The 15,784-nt window shown below is 39.9% G+C and overlaps 2 protein-coding genes across 6 annotated transcripts in view; one reads left to right on the top strand and one right to left on the bottom strand.

The window, feature by feature from the left end:
• The first annotated feature begins 50 nt into the window (after nt 1-50).
• On the top strand, nt 51-6,773 carry fahd2a (fumarylacetoacetate hydrolase domain containing 2A). 3 transcript variants are annotated; one of them, XM_034237601.1, is made up of 8 exons: nt 51-225; nt 1,363-1,634; nt 2,260-2,476; nt 3,566-3,625; nt 3,695-3,857; nt 4,695-4,803; nt 5,999-6,086; nt 6,268-6,773. In XM_034237601.1, the coding sequence occupies exons 2-8, from the start codon at nt 1,363-1,365 to the stop codon at nt 6,328-6,330; spliced, it is 972 nt and encodes a 323-aa protein (XP_034093492.1). In that variant the 5' UTR covers nt 51-225; the 3' UTR covers nt 6,331-6,773. The 3 variants fall into 3 exon arrangements, with proteins under 3 accessions (XP_034093492.1, XP_034093497.1, XP_034093485.1); XM_034237606.1 differs by having other exon boundaries at nt 152-208; XM_034237594.1 differs by having other exon boundaries at nt 210-348; nt 6,268-6,392.
• Nucleotides 6,774-8,180: 1,407 nt separating this feature from the next.
• The window catches only part of gpat2 (glycerol-3-phosphate acyltransferase 2, mitochondrial), a 253,000-nt gene continuing 245,396 nt past the window's right edge, over nt 8,181-15,784 (bottom strand). For all 3 annotated transcript variants that reach the window (XM_034238034.1, XM_034238019.1, XM_034238027.1), the window contains exons 21-24: nt 11,632-11,752; nt 11,332-11,400; nt 10,945-11,000; nt 8,181-8,723 (exon numbers count right to left, since the gene is read on the bottom strand). In XM_034238034.1, the coding sequence (XP_034093925.1) occupies nt 8,607-8,723; nt 10,945-11,000; nt 11,332-11,400; nt 11,632-11,752 (363 nt within the window). In that variant the 3' untranslated portion in view covers nt 8,181-8,606. The remainder of the gene's footprint in view (nt 8,724-10,944; nt 11,001-11,331; nt 11,401-11,631; nt 11,753-15,784) is intronic.

The raw sequence follows: 15,784 nt of genomic DNA, 5'->3' as shown, positions 1-15,784 counted from the left end.
ATTGTAGTTTCCAGACAACAAAAGCGACATTCAGAAGATTTTAAAAACAACACATAATTTATTTATTTACAGCATATTAAAAATATGACTGCTACACTCTGCCGTTAGCTTCCGTTGAGTATCCATATCGCGTCCTTACAGGACTGACCTCATGAAAGCAATAACCGGAAGTAGTTTTAAAAAGTGTTTTCTGTGCAGAACCGGGGAGGCAAGACAGTACAAAGGGCAAGTACGAAGCACCACCTGACCTGGTTATTCAGTGGCAGATAACAGTGTCACATTCCTCCTTAAATTACATTTGATCTCAGGTTTAACAATCATATTGCCAAGCTTCTGTTCGAGCTGCAGGTAGGCAGAAGTTACTCTTGCTGTAGCTGTTCATGCTTTATGGTCCTCGTTATGATTAACAGCTTTATTATTAATTGATAGCTGGCTCTGATAAGTGTGCATTGTTGCAGATATGCTGACAGGATTTGTACTTGACCTAATTTGTCAGCCTCAAACCGAAAATCTAGTTTGTGTAGCTAGTATAGCTCAGGACACTATGAGTTTCTTACAATTTAAAACTTTTCTTTTGTAAAGTTTATTTCAGAGAAGGTTTTAAAAAAATCTTTTTGAGCCTGGAAATGTGGTACGTTCGTTTTAATTTTCTAGGGAACATACAAAAGTTGTGTGTCCAACCTTTCGTTTTTGCATTATATTCAGCTTTTCAGCCGCTTTTGTCTAAAGTAACCCCAATGTGTTTCATAAGGACATGGAGGTTGTGTAAGTCCATAGTAGTAAATGGGTAAACTACTAACACATACAGCTAAGAGGATAAGTAAATACACCCATGGGTAGACTGAACTGTAGTCTGGGCCAGCATTTAATGACCGCACAATTATTATCCAAATTCAAAACATTTGAGCTGAATAATTGGAATCCATTTTTCTTCTAACGAACAATCTCAATTTTGTTTTGATATGCAACTCAGCTATGCCGAAACATGAAGCTAAGTTTGTCTAATTCCATCATACACATTTGCACACAAATGTACTGTCAGTTTTGAACAACAAATCCACCAAACTTAAACATAAACTACATTGTTTGTGTTATCAAAGAAAAAGGCCAAAGCGTAGAAATCAGTTCGCATAGCTCTATGTGACAAACACCCAGCATCAACTTTACAATTTCTGAAAACTTATTGGTGTCCACTATTTTATGGCACTTGACATGTTGTGAATTGACATTAAAGGGCAATACATAATGTATGTGAGCCTATAAGACCCCTTCAGAGAAATTAATCTAATTTGCTGTATTTTCTTTACTCTGACATTTTCCTCCTCCTCTCCTAATCACTTCTCCCTCCTGTATCGTCCACAGATGAGACTTCCTCTTCGCTCTTTTAGCATCTTCAGGAGTTTATTCTCTCACAGGAAACAAACATCACACCCTCAGAGGCGAGGCTTGAGCGGCGTAGGGATGCGTCTAGTGCAGTTTCATCGCCATGGTGAGGAGGGAAGCATCAGAGTGGGGGTGGAGCAGGGGGACGGGGGGCTCGGCGTGGTGGACCTGAAGGCCTTTGACCCCTCCATGCCCTCCACCATGAGAGAGCTGCTGGGGCTGGGAGACGAGGGTCTGCAGTGTGCACAGAGGTATCAGACATCCAGTCTCAACAAATATCTTTCCTGTTTCCATATACATTTGCTCATAAATTGCCGTCTTCTTCTTCATGATTGAACATCAGTCATAATTATCTTCCCTAATTATCACATCCCTCTTCCTCCTAAACATCTTCTCAATAAATCTTCCAGGTTACCTTAATCTTCTTAAATGTGCATGTTTTTTCCTGAATAGATCTCTCAAATCAACATCCTTCTTGCTTAATCATTTCCATCTTTTATCTTCTCTCTTTAATTGTCAGCTTTTTGTATGTTGAACATATCCTTGTTAAATCCCCTTCATAAATTACACTCATTGTAAAACACAGATGGTAAATCACCATCTTGCTCAATCAACTAAATTGTCCTCTTCTCAAATCACCATCTTGTTCCTTCCTTAATTAACAATTCATCTTCTTGATAAATCATCTCTCTCCTAAATCATTAAAACCATCATCTTGTGGAGAAAAAACATCGTGTTCCTAAATGGATTTGTTGAATTAGCGTCTGTTTCCTACAACTTAATCTGCCTCAACATCGTTGTCATACTCTGCCATAAACGTTCACATCATCGTGTTCTCACTTCTCCTCCCACCTTCTTCCTCCTCCTCTTCCTCAGAGCCTTGTCCTCAGGTCAGTGTGTGTTGCAGCGGTCAGACATCCGGCTGTTGTCTCCTGTGTTGGCCCCGGAGAAGGTGGTGTGTGTGGGCATGAACTACCGGGACCACTGCCTGGAGCAGGACGCCCCCATCCCCAAAGAACCAATCATCTTCAGCAAATTTCCCAGCGCCATCACCGGGCCGTACGACGACATCATCCTGCCCCCGGAGAGCCAGGTGGGAAACTTTAGTTGTATGTCACTTCTGAACAAAAAAAAAGGTTATTTATGTGGTTTACAACAAGAAAAAAGAACGGGAAGAGATTAAAGAGACACCGGGGACTACAATTAAGATAAGATAGACAAAGTCAGACAAATTCCTTTGACGTTGCCTTCTAAAGATGTGTAATGATTCGCTTTTTAGGAAGGATATTTCAGGGACATTTAGTTTTCAGCCTTCTGCTCCTCGCTGTGGTCAGAGGGCTCAAAGACTCTTTTAAAATCAATACAAAAAGAGCAGAGAAGCTGAACCGGTGTTATGTGTGATCTGTGTTTCTGCAAAGCTGCAGTTGAGCTAGAGAAGATTTGTTGAGGCAGTTGGACAAGGCGTTGCAATAATCAAAGCGTTATGTATAGAGGCATGAATGAATTGGATTCCAAATATTTATGTTGAGTTGTGTTTCTTAATCTAAAAACGTTTCTTTATGTAATTAAAGTAGGACTGAACCAGAGATTTTGCACTTGGCTCAACATTCAGTTGGAAAAAGTCAAAAGTAATTACAATTCTTGACATTTTAACAAGCAGATGAATTCAATTTGAGTAATTGTGCAGTGTGAAGAGAAGCATAAGTAATCAAAACTATCCACAGGAGATGGATGACTTATTTTGCCCGTCTTGAACAATTTAGCTTATTTCTTGTCTTAGAAGCATAGACTTTATGAAGCTTATGGGTCAACACTAACCTCTCTTCTTTTGTAGGATATTATAGATCGAGATGAATACATGTATGAATGTCTGTTCATGTAGTTTTTGAAAAGTTCATACCAATTTAAATGTATAGTTGGTACATGCTTTTTTGGGGTAGCACTTTTGAAGGTCATGGAGACCAAATCAACGTCTTGTTTATATTGACAGAAAATGATATGTGGTTATGAATGTCTTTTAAAAATCAAATTATTCAGGATATTACATTTGAACTTATTAGAGCTGTCTAAGCAACATATGGAGGCAATTTTAATATCCATATCATTTTCAAATGCACAAATATACTTTACTTATACTTTTAACTTGACTAAAACTATATTTGATGGATGTTTGGGACTGCAGGAGGTGGACTGGGAGGTGGAGCTGGCCTTTGTGATTGGACGAAGAGGAAAACACATCAAGGTAAAAGTCTCATCATCATCTTATGATTGGTGGTGAAGCATCTGTTGACGCCTCTTGCTTCTCGCTCAGGAGGAAGACGCTCTCTCTTACGTGGCCGGCTTCACGGTGGCCAACGACGTCAGCGCACGAGACTGGCAGATGAAGCGCAACGGGAAGCAGTGGCTGCTAGGAAAAACGTTTGACAGCTTCTGTCCTCTTGGCCCGGCATTGGTGACCACTGACGCTGTGAAAGGTGAGAGTGAAAGAGAACGTCAGCTGAGAGGGAGGCAGATGGGGGAATTATGATAATAGTTCATAAAAGTCAGAATGGATTTATTTGGTTTGAAAACATTCCTGATTAATGTGTGTTATCTTTATAGCATCTTTATGTGGTGATATCAATCTAGAGTACATCAAATGTCAGATTAAGTCCAGGATATGAATATTCAGGCTCAGCATGATGGCTTAAGCCTTACACCATAACTGTCCCTGTAATACAAAATATCATTATAATATTTCACATTGTTTTAGAAAAATCGTTTTTTCTTCGCTCTGTGTATAGAACTGTATCCGCAAATTAAAGAGATAAAGAAAGACAAACCAATCAGTTTGATTCTATAGGATTACTCGCAGCTATTGCTACTAATACCAGAGTTGACCCCGCTTAGTTTGTTAAAATTATAATGGCTACTATTAGGTTTAATTTGAATATTTGCATTTTGACACCCTTTTCACAACACACTAGTCAAAGAATGAAAGACAGCCAATGGGTAATATTAGTGTAATAAATTATCTTTATTTAGCATAAAAATGTAATGACCTACTCAGTCTTTTCTCTAAAATCGACACGGTAGCATTGGTGAGTGTTTTCGGTGAAAATATATAATTCCGTCATCCGTGTCAGCTTTAGTTTGTAAAATATAAAAGATATTCAGGAGCTTTTATTAATACCTATTCAAGTCCTAGTTTTTATGCAACAAAATGTGCCTTTTTTAATTTAATATAACTGGGTTTCCTTCAGTTGAGTTCTAAGTGTCAAACAGGAAAATAACATATATATTAAGATGCTGTTTTTTTGTGTCCCTTGCAGACCCCCACAGTCTGGGGGTGCGCTGCCTGGTGAACGGAGACACGGTGCAGAGCAGCAACACGGATCAGATGATCTTCAGGACGGAGGCGCTGGTCGCCTGGGTCTCAAAGTGAGTCCTCTGTTAATTCTGCTGATCATGTGATGTCGTCTTTTTGCATGTTTTATCTCAAAGGTCCCTATCATGCAAAATGCCCTTTGTGATGTCTTTTATACATAAGTATGTGTCCCCGTGTGTCAGGGAACTCACAAAGTGTCAGAAAATACAACCCTCTCTCTTTTCCTCCGTACCCAAATCTCTAAAAACGGGGGTTCAACGAAGCTGATCCAGATTTGCGTCCGATATGACGTAATATCGGAAATGTGTGCTGGCTTTACACCAACGGCCCTATCAGAAACAATCTTTGTTTACATTAGCAAGCATCGCTAACACTGTACTGAAGAGCAGGTGTAAAAAAAGCAGGAAATAAAAAAAGGAACTCACCTTGTGGTAAACCCGCAAGAGAAAAAGCATTTGAGCTCCATACTGGTTCAGAAATAATCCTTGATGCAGTTTGGAACATAATATGGCGTCTAATCACGGCAGCATTTAGCTGAGTATCTGGATAGAATTCTCCTGCATAAGCTTTTTATTTTTTTTCCAAAGCTACGGACCCGGAATCAGCACTTCTCTAACAGGGCTGAAATAGAGGAGTATGAGGCATCGCTAGAACGGGTGATCTGTTTGGTATTTTGAGCAAAACACTTTAAGGACATGTTTTTTATATACTGTATCTGAGAACTATAGTATATGCCTACAAATAGTATAAAGGAGGAGACCTTTAATACAGATGAGACATCATTTATTCAGGCCTTTACTAGCTGAATGCAAAGTTTCTCTTTGAGAAATTATGCAAATCAGATCATGTTTGAAATTAATTTAGTAAGAAGGAGCACTGTGTGAGCAAAGTGCCTTTCCTCTTTATGGACTTGAGGCAGAAAATTAAAACATACTTCAACAAAGACTCACGCACCCTTTTAGCCCTGCAGCACCCTGAATACCTGCGCTCAGATGCTTGGCCTCTCCCTCCTCGCCTCACTTACTGGTGACAGGGCCTGTTGTTCTGTAATAATGGCCGCCCACAGCACCAATCACTGGATCTCTGTATTCAAAAGGCTACACTGGGAAGTTATTGCTTTGCATGCCATTAGCAGATTTAAATGTGTGTACCTACTCCACATGGCAAACTCTCCACAGTAAACAGCAAGTCATCCCCACTCCTGCTCCTGAATCTGAAACTCCACTTCCTTTCTTCTTCTCCTCTCAGATTTGTGACCTTGACTCCAGGTGATGTTTTCCTGACCGGCACTCCTCCAGGCGTGGGTGTGTTCAGAAAGCCACCCATCTTTCTCAAGGTGATTTACTGTGGGACACTGAGATTAAAAATAAATGTTCTACAAGAAGGCACATATTTGTATCCTTAGCTGTGTTACTCACTTTAACCAAATAACTTGTGTTTATTCTATGATACAGAGTTAAAGCACTCTGTATAGTCATACAGTATATACATGGTGTTCAACAGTTTTTTCCTTACAGAAAGGAGACGTGGTGGAGTGCCAGATAGACCAATTGGGCTCGGTTATCAACAAAGTCGTCTGAATCCGGAGACAATCTGCTGCTAAATAAATAAACTGCTCTTCTGAAGCACTGAACACAATTAATTACTATTCGATCGTTTTTGTATTGATATTTTCTTCCTTCTGAAAGAATGTGAGTAAATCAGCTGTACATGCGTTTAAAATGTACATTTTCTGATCAATGTTAATGGTATTTTGCTGTGAGGTAAAGAGCACAGCATTTGTACTACATGTAAAGTTACATAACTCAATGCGCAGTGACCCGTTATCGAGTCACTAGCTGTAAAAATACCCTTCGATCTGCAGTCACCCAGCAGAAACTGAAGCTCATGACGTTTAAAAATATGTACATTTCAATATTCTTTTTGAACTGTATGTAAAACTTTTCAAACAGCCACCTTCTGATAAAAAGTGAGCATATTTTCCTGAAAGGGAATTTAATCAAATAAACATTTTGTCTTCAAATGCATCCTTTTTCTTTGGAGAACATTCTTCAAAATGACTTTGATATGTGTGTTGATTGGTGTCTCGTTTGATTAATTTCCTTTTTACTTAATTAACTGAAGTTTATTTTCTTTCACTTCAGAAACAACTTTAGAGAAATCCCTGAAGGGACATTAAAATGTAGCAGTAGTAAGATAAGGCTACAGTTTTGACTGACTCAAAAGTGTGAAACTAATAAATTCAATAATTAGGCAGATTTTGTCCATAGCAGCAGCGTACACATATCTGTACACACACAGGGAGGAACTTGGTTTTGCTCAAAGACACTTGGACAAGCAAACCAGAGAAGCTGGGGATCAAACTCACCCAAAGTACACATTTCTTTGAATGTGAAGACCGGGTGATTGCCGTTTATTTTCAAACTATTGGTAAGAAAGATATATTCTTAAAATAACCACATTGCATTATAAAGAATAACGAAATAGTCCTGCTATATATATCCTAGCTTCATTAAGGTTTTAAAGTTTAGTTTTGGATGATGCAGTTTGTGGTTCTGTTGAACTGTAATGGGTGATAATGAATCAAGAGTTTTGACTATTTACTCTACATGTATAATATATTGACTAAACATACCGACAGAAACATGGTGAAAAAAACCCAGTTCAAAAGCACCAGATTGATCATGACTAATCAACATCTCTCGGATACAATGTGAACATTATGACCTTCATTGAGGTAAGAATTAATGTAGGGGTGAAGTAGAGTGGATAAAAGTGTCATCTTAAACCGTGTACCAATACAACATAGTAATTGTGTATATTATGTTGTATATTATTTTCTCTACTTTAGCTTTTAATATACGATCAAATCAATATAATTAATAGTTTTATACTAACAGGAAATTATATTGAGGTTTTGTTCAAAGAGCAGCTCCTCCTTTCCTGTATGCAGTGCATTGTGGGACAACAGCATCATTTTATAATTCATATACTGACTGTTTTGAGTTTGCCTGATTTTGTGAACACACTCAACAACACCCGTCTGTATTTCGTATTGAGGCTCCAGCTGCAGTGAGGCATGTGTGAAGGTTCATCACTGGGTGGCAGTAGAGCTTCACGGTGGATGAGAGCCAATCAGCTGCAGCTGTGGTTTGTGATCCGAGGTAAAAGCCTCAGTGACTCCTGACTGTACAAACAGACGGCTCTGAACGACCAAATATTAACGCCTGCCAGAGAAAAGGTGTCCATCCTGTTCAAAGTGAGGCATCGATTGGTCTCAGTGTCAAAAGGTCAGACTCTTCTGAGGCCTGAGTCCGCACACATATCTACATTCAGCAGGAGAGCAGCGATGGGCTGTTCGGAAGAGATTGGAATAATAGGTGCGTAATTTACTGCTGTAAAGCCTTTTATATTCATTTAGTGTCGAGTAAAGGATGCAATAACAAACTTGTTTATTGTCAGTTTGAACATTGGTTAACTGAGTAACTTGTGAAAAACTAGAAAAGCAGAACAAAGCTTGATGTACATGTTACAAAAAGAACTTGTGTGGCCGTGGTTACAACATGAACACGGTCCCAACACGAGCTGCAGAGACCTCACAGCTGATTACAGGGACTTCATAATCCTCGTCTCCTGTGGCTTTATGCTAATGCTATTACTAAAGATAAACGTAAAATCAGGGTCTCATCACTCAAAAATCAAAATGCAATTAACCTAAAGGCGCGAGCGTCCCGGCTCAGCGTGAATCTCTTTTAACAGCGAACACGAGCCTCTGTGACACAAACAGAGGATGAGGTCAGACTGCAGCACAACAGAACCGGGTGCAGCCTGGAGTCACGCTGCACCGGCAAACAGCTTAATTGTAGAGGTACTGTGAGATGAAGCGATGCAGCTTCTGCCGGTTCTCTGACAACTGGAACAAAGGGCCGACACCCAGGAAGACGCCTCCTCTCTGACGCTGCTCCGAGATGACCTGGAGTGAACATAAACACAGCCATGTCAGAGCACTCCACAATGCTTTTTGTTCAGTAACCTTTATTTGAACATGGCGAGAGAGCTCGCAGCTGTTCTTATCTTTAGTGTTTTTTGCAGAAGGCCAAATGAAAAACAAAGATGTTCTAACAGAGATAAAAACAAGACCTTTCAAAACACTGCAAAGAGAAAAACAAAGCTGTTTAATGAATAGCATTGAACCACCTTATTCACTCCGTATGAAATAATGAGGCACAACGGGAGAGCCAAACTTCAGATAGCGCTGTCCTTTCTTTTTGTAGCAGATGCATTACACACTTTTCTCCTTGGATTCGACCGGTAGATCTCAGATATCAAGCTGTCTTCACATCAGGGAGGGGAATTAGCAAAAGGATCCTAACGACGAGCCTGATAACCATTTCTGACCGATAGCCTCGATAAGAGAGTTAATAATGGTCTCTAGAGATCCCTGCAGATATTTGGGTCAATGATGCTCTATTTCTACCACCATTGATTCCCGACCTACAGACTTCTAGAGGAGACTGATTGATGTGGACTATTTATTCCTTTTGAAGGAGCAAGAGAAGAGAATATGTGCTCAAAAGGAGACATATAACTATGCGTAACAAGGCTTTAGTGATCTGATGCTTTCTGCCATATTTCTCTACAGTTCCTTGTTTCCCTTCTCCTTTGTATGATTCCTTGCTGTTGTTTGCAGAGTCAGGGCAGATGGAGGCACCAGACGCTCATATAGACCATTTGCCTTCCTTCCTGCACTGTCTGAAAAAACATTCCACAGACTTGAAAACAACTGCAGCTTGATAATCCATCGCAATAAATGTGAAGCCGTTATCTGGTCTCGTCAAAGTTAAATCCTAGACTCATTGTGCCTGAGTGGATTGTTTCCATATCAGGTCCCCACGCAGCCCACAGGAACAACCAGAATGTGTCACTGAGGAATCCTCAGTAATAGTTTCCCAGCATTCAAGATCTTAAATAGCGTAGAAAAGAATTTCACTTAAAGCAATAGCCCAAAATACATTGTGCAATAAACCTTTTTGCTTCCTTGCCGTAATGTAATTGAGAAGATTAATACCACACTTGTGTCTGTTCTGTAAATATGAGCCTGCCGGCAACTAATAGCTTAGCATAAAGACTGGAAACAGCTAGCTCTGTCCAAAGGTTTAAAATACACCTACCAGCACTCCAAGCTCACTTTTAGTGTGGTAGTTTCATATAAAACAAATATTATTTTACAAGCGAATAATATATTTTATGTGCAAAATGTGTATATGTAGTTAAAGTAAAACATTTAAATTAAGTCCAATGGCTCGCTCAAATCTGCTTTACGTTTGTCAAACCAACCCACAGAGTATTTTTACAGTTCATGAATATTTAGTTCTGTGAAGAAGTGCTGCCAACACACTAGTGACCTACTCTGAATACTGTGTGTATACGTTTAGAAGGTACCATAAATGCAAAAGAAAGTACAGGCTTGGATTACAAGCTTGAAGGACACCAGTATTTTTCTTTTTAAAGAGCAAAATGTGCATCAATTCAAAGACTGGAGGCTAACACAAAGTGTGGCCTGTAGTACAGCTCTCCAACTTATGATTTAAATCACTTTGTGTCCTTGGTCCAGTGAATTCTCTTTAAAGATTGACATTTCTGCCTCAAACATGATTGGATGTGGCTGACTTGAGTCAGGCTCAGTTTCCCTCACGTTGCAATAAAATCTGGTTGGATTCCTGTTCACGCCGAGCTCAAAGCTCCAGCATACTGTTAGAAAACGCTGCCAGCAATTGACTGATTAAAAGCGATTTTGAGATTTGGGTTGGACTCACGTAGGAACAGATTCATGTTAAAACAGAACTTTTTAATGGAGTTGGACTGCGCCTTAACTTTCAGTCTTGAATCGAGCTGTAATTCTCTCATGACAGAAAGACAGATTTATAAAAACAGCTACACACACACACACACACACACCCACACCACACACCCACACACCCCCCACACACACACACACACACACACACACACACACACACACACACACACACACACACACACACACACACACACACACACACACACACACACACACACACACACACACACACACACACACACACACACACACACACACACACACACACACACACACACACACACACACACACACACACACACACACACACACACAGGTAGAGGCTGTCACTCACCCCCAGGTCTATTAGTGATCTAACAGCAGTGTGTGCAGCCTCCTGCGAGCAGCTCTCTGTGAGATATGGCACAAAGGCACATGAATCAAAAGAACAGACAGTTATCCAATACAGAAAAAGCAGGTCGGGATAACAGAATAAAACCATCACCAGTGGGACTGATGGGACTTTTATACTGAGCATTATTCAAGGGTGTCAATTGGGTAATTTCTGATTGTCTCATGTTTTATAAGAAGAGGAGAGCGAGGAGTCTCTGCTGAATGTTACAACAAACGCTGACTCAGTGGGAGAAGACAAGCTGACAACCTTTCAGAGTTAAGAAACAAAGGAAGGGAAGATCTTGGTGTGTGTTTGTGAGTGTGTGTTCTTGTGTCAGGTAGAGCTCACCATAGTGCTGCTTCTTAGTATTTGCTGTGTCACACAGATAGGACTGTATCTGAGCCATGAACTCTGCCTCTGGAAATAAAGAAAAATAGAGGCAATTCAATGAATAACACAGAGCAAAGTGATGAAAGCCTGGTAAGATACTTAAATATGGAGGTTTCATACTTCAGGGATATGCTATAAGGTACATTGATGGCTGTTGGGTGGCTACAAATGGCTTAGGGTGAAACATTAATACCATCATTTACTCTGGTTCTTCACTTTGAAAATATTCATTGTGCCCTAAGTGTACAGTACACACACCTGGCAGAGGTGTGTGTATGAGGTCCAGAGCAGTGGTGGTCCAGCACAGCGCCCTCAGAGGACCAGCGAGCATTCTGCAGAGGAAGAAGAGCATCTCTGGACACTGACTCGGATGGCTTATCTGGGGAAATACACAGAGAGGGGAAGCAGGAAGGGTCAACAATGTCAAAATCAGGATGGTGGGAGAGCAGGAATGAGTGAGCATTTTCCATTGAAGTGAGCACATGGTGAGAAGTTGCTGTCAGTGGCTCTTTCAGCTCTAGAAAATAATAAGGCTACAGGAAACAGAGGCACAATATTACAAAAAGTTATAAGCTTGCTAGAGCATCAAAGTCTGGGTGAGTTTTAAAACTCGGTGCTGGTGAAGTAGGTTTGCATTTTGGTTCCATGCAGTAACACGTTTGAGTTTTTATTAGTAATAGGGATGGAAAAAAAACAAATCACAATAAACGTATTCAGACCCCGAATAGTCCCAATACACAAATCAGATGTTTCTATAAGACCTTCAGAGCAGTGTGCCGTTTTAATTCCTTTTATACCAGAGGGGATACAAAAGTCCGGCCATAAACGTGTAAGGACAAGCAATGGCACTTTCATAATGCAATTTTCTACCAAGTGAAATGAAACACAATTGTATTGTTTTGAACAGAGGGAATACAAACAGCCCTATAGACACATTTATGTATCTGTAATCATTTTATATATTTCTAGCATGTTTTTCTACATAACCATTCTGTGGACAAGTGCTGTAAATCAATGTTTGTCTACATGCTCTTAACAAAGTGCGTCTGGTTCTTGTAAAATAATAAAGACTGAAGGAGGCGGAGAAACAAGGCGTTCATCAAATCTCCTTATGAATAGTTGAAGATGTTTATGGAGCAATATAACACTGTAATATTGAAATATATGGTGCAGAGGTTACATTGTAAAGTGTAGTTGATCTTGTTGTACTCCATGGTCATTACACAGCCATACTGAATCAATTATGAAATGTTATGTGTCTTAAAAGGATGCATGCTCATACCAGCACTGCAGCAGATAAACTGTTACAGGTTTATTTCTTTATCATACTTGTTGGATGTGTCATTGCTAGGGGGCTCATGTTATGACCTTAGAAACACAGTACATATCCACATTCTTTGCCAACTGAGGGACATTTTATTAAGCGTACCAATGAATGGAGCTCTCCAATGTTTTAATGAGCAGTTGCCATTTAGTCAATTAGTTTTAAACTTAGTGCTAAAACCATAATTACAGTACTCTGCAGCACTGAAAAGCTTCAATAAACAGCATCATTTGAAAGTTAACATGGCATAGTAACTGATGTTGTGATGAGTAGATAAATAGTAGGCAGAGACCGCCGAGCCAAATGTGCAAGTGGACAACTCACACCACAGTATTTGGCAAACCAAAAAGGCAATATTATAAATATAAATTGCAAAAAGTAGCCCATAATAATATTTTAGAAAGTGAAGATAGAAATAGTTATATATTAGCTCATCAGATTGATCTGTAAAGAAAGTGTTTGAAATAGTTAGTGTCACAGAGAAATATGGTTACGTTTATTTTTAAGCTTCAGGTCATACATTGTAATTCTTGAGAATGTATTCAACCTTGTATACCCTTGACACCTGAAAGAAAAACATTCTCTTAAGCTTGCATAGCTGAGAAGATTTAAACTATAATAAAACACAATTACTAATAAAACATTAAAGTGCCTTTAGGAAAAGGCCTTTGAAAAAGTTCTACATGTAAAGTGAACCAAAATTATTTGTGAAAGTTCAGGAGTTTGGGCAACAGTCTTCAAACATTGAGCAAACATAAGAACAGGCTTTCTTTCAAACTAAATCTTATAGCAACTTAACCTGGATAACTGCCAATTATTTTCTGTCATCGCTCAGCACCTGAGCTGAGGGCAGCGGAGGAGAGAAGTGATTGCAGAGGATGGAGAAAGTCAAAAGATTAGAGTAGAAGAGTAAAGCTGTAACAGTGTAAACAGTCCCTTCCTCACAGGCTAAGCTGGAGTCAGAGAGGCTTTTATACCGGTGTGTAGTGTGTGCTGGTTCCACTGAGCTAGTAAGACCTAGAGCAGGGGTGGCCAACCCGCGGCTCTCGAGCCGCATGCGGCTCTTTGCCTAGTTTCATGCGGCTCTTCAGTTCATATCGAATTGTATATGTGTGAGTTTGGGGGAGAGACACTGACTCCTGACTAGTGTTGCACGGTGTACCGATACTTGAAAGATACCGCGATACCCTGCCGTTAAAAACGTTACTATTCCTCCATTTCATTAGTATCGGTACTTTAAGAATGACGGGGGAAAGTACTCCGGTGTTCAGCGCTCTGCTTCCACTCCCTGCACTGCAGCCGTGCCTGCAGTCCCGCCCTCTCAAGCACGCTCTAAGTCCCTCCCCTCTCAAGCACGCTCTAAGTCCCTCCCCTCTCTCATGCACGCGCTAGCTGCCAGAGCATGTAAGAAAACTAGAAGCATGGCTGCAAGTGGGAGTGCAACTGCCGCTGCGCCTCGGCTTGTTGACAAAAAAGACGCCAGAAGCGAAATTTGGAAGTATTTTAGCTATATCTCTGACAGTGAGGGCAAGCCTACGGACACCACGAGGCCTGTCTGTAAGAAATGTATTAATTTTATTTAATACGAATTATTGTCATTTATTTTATTTATTGTTCTCATTGTTTAAAAGTTTGTGTTATGGTTCTGGTGTGAAATAAAGCACAATAATTACATTTAAGACTGTTTCCCTTTTTTTAAGAAAAGTATCGAAAAAGAATCGGAATCGCAATTCTTGACTTGGTATCGAAAACAAAATGTTGGTATCGTGACAACACTAGCTAGCTACTCCTGACAGTTAAACCTGATATTTAGTAGGTCTGTTAAGTATTGAATGCTGATAACTCTGACGTAATTTGGCCGGTCAAAGTTGTTTGGGCTCAGATAAAATCGCTCCGTTACTTTCGTCCCGTGTTACTTTCGTCCCGTGTTACTTTCGTCCCGTGTTACTTTCGTTCCGTGTTACTTTCGTCCCGTGTTACTTTCGTCCCGGCTCTCCCTACGTGTGTATGTGTGGTGTCAGGAGTCAGTATGAGAGGATGACAGCGCGTCTAATTTTGATGTGGCCCAAGAGCCAATCACAATAATACCTGTGATGTAGTGAACCAATCACCTTTGAGGGGGGGGAAACCTATCGTTGATTAAACACTATCCAGTGTTTCCCCTACCATTGTCTTGGAGGGGCGCTGCTTCCCGCCAACGGAGCCCCGCGCCCCCCCTGGAATTCAAGGTGTTTAAAAAATATATATAATTATTATTATTTTTTAATATATACATAGCACCAAATTGCAAATAATCTATAACTACTGTCACTTTTCACATTGAACATGTGCTCTTTTATTAAATAAACTAAACGCTTTCATTTTAAGTTGTGAGTTTAGTGTTTTTGACCCTAAGAAACACTGATGCATTAATCAATAATCCACAGCTCCTCTCTCTGCTCCGGAGGATTGAAAAAATATATATCCCAATGCCACAAAAATGCATCAGTGACGTGGTTGAAATCTTGTCTCCAGAAAACAAAAAACTGAAACAAGCGGTATCAGTGACTGTGTGTTTGATGTGGCTCTTTGCAGTAAAATATAAAAAAAATGGCTCTTAACCTCTGACTGGTTGGCCACCCCTGACCTAGAGGCACAGGTAGGCTAAAGAACTTCTTAGGATTTAACTTATTTTTTCCAGTAAAAGAACATCAGATACTTATTCAGGGAAAGATCTATGTATATTGTATATAGAAACAGCCGATTGTATATAGAAACAGCCGGAGAGAGATCACATGACCAATCATTCAAACCCATCCACCACTGTTTGTGAAAAAAAAAAACTAATAACTATCTTAGCTTAATAAAATAAGCTAAGATACCTGAGATTCAAATGGAATTGGATTTGTGCATGACCACAGCTATTGTAGGACAATGACATGTTTAGTAGAAATGTGAAGCATTTTGTGATCAATTGTTGTGATTTCTAGAGGCTTACCATCATGACATTTTTGAAGGCCTCATCACTTTTTTGAGAGTTTGATATATTTAGTGTGTGGGCTGTCACTCTCTTTTAACATTTGTATGTCAAGTTAAGTCAGAACTCTC

Source organism: Gymnodraco acuticeps, unplaced genomic scaffold (assembly GCF_902827175.1).
Source record: "Gymnodraco acuticeps unplaced genomic scaffold, fGymAcu1.1, whole genome shotgun sequence".
Lineage (NCBI taxonomy): Eukaryota > Metazoa > Chordata > Actinopteri > Perciformes > Bathydraconidae > Gymnodraco > Gymnodraco acuticeps.
The sequence above is the reverse complement of the archived record's forward strand: the minus strand, read 5'-3'. Positions and strand labels throughout refer to the sequence as shown.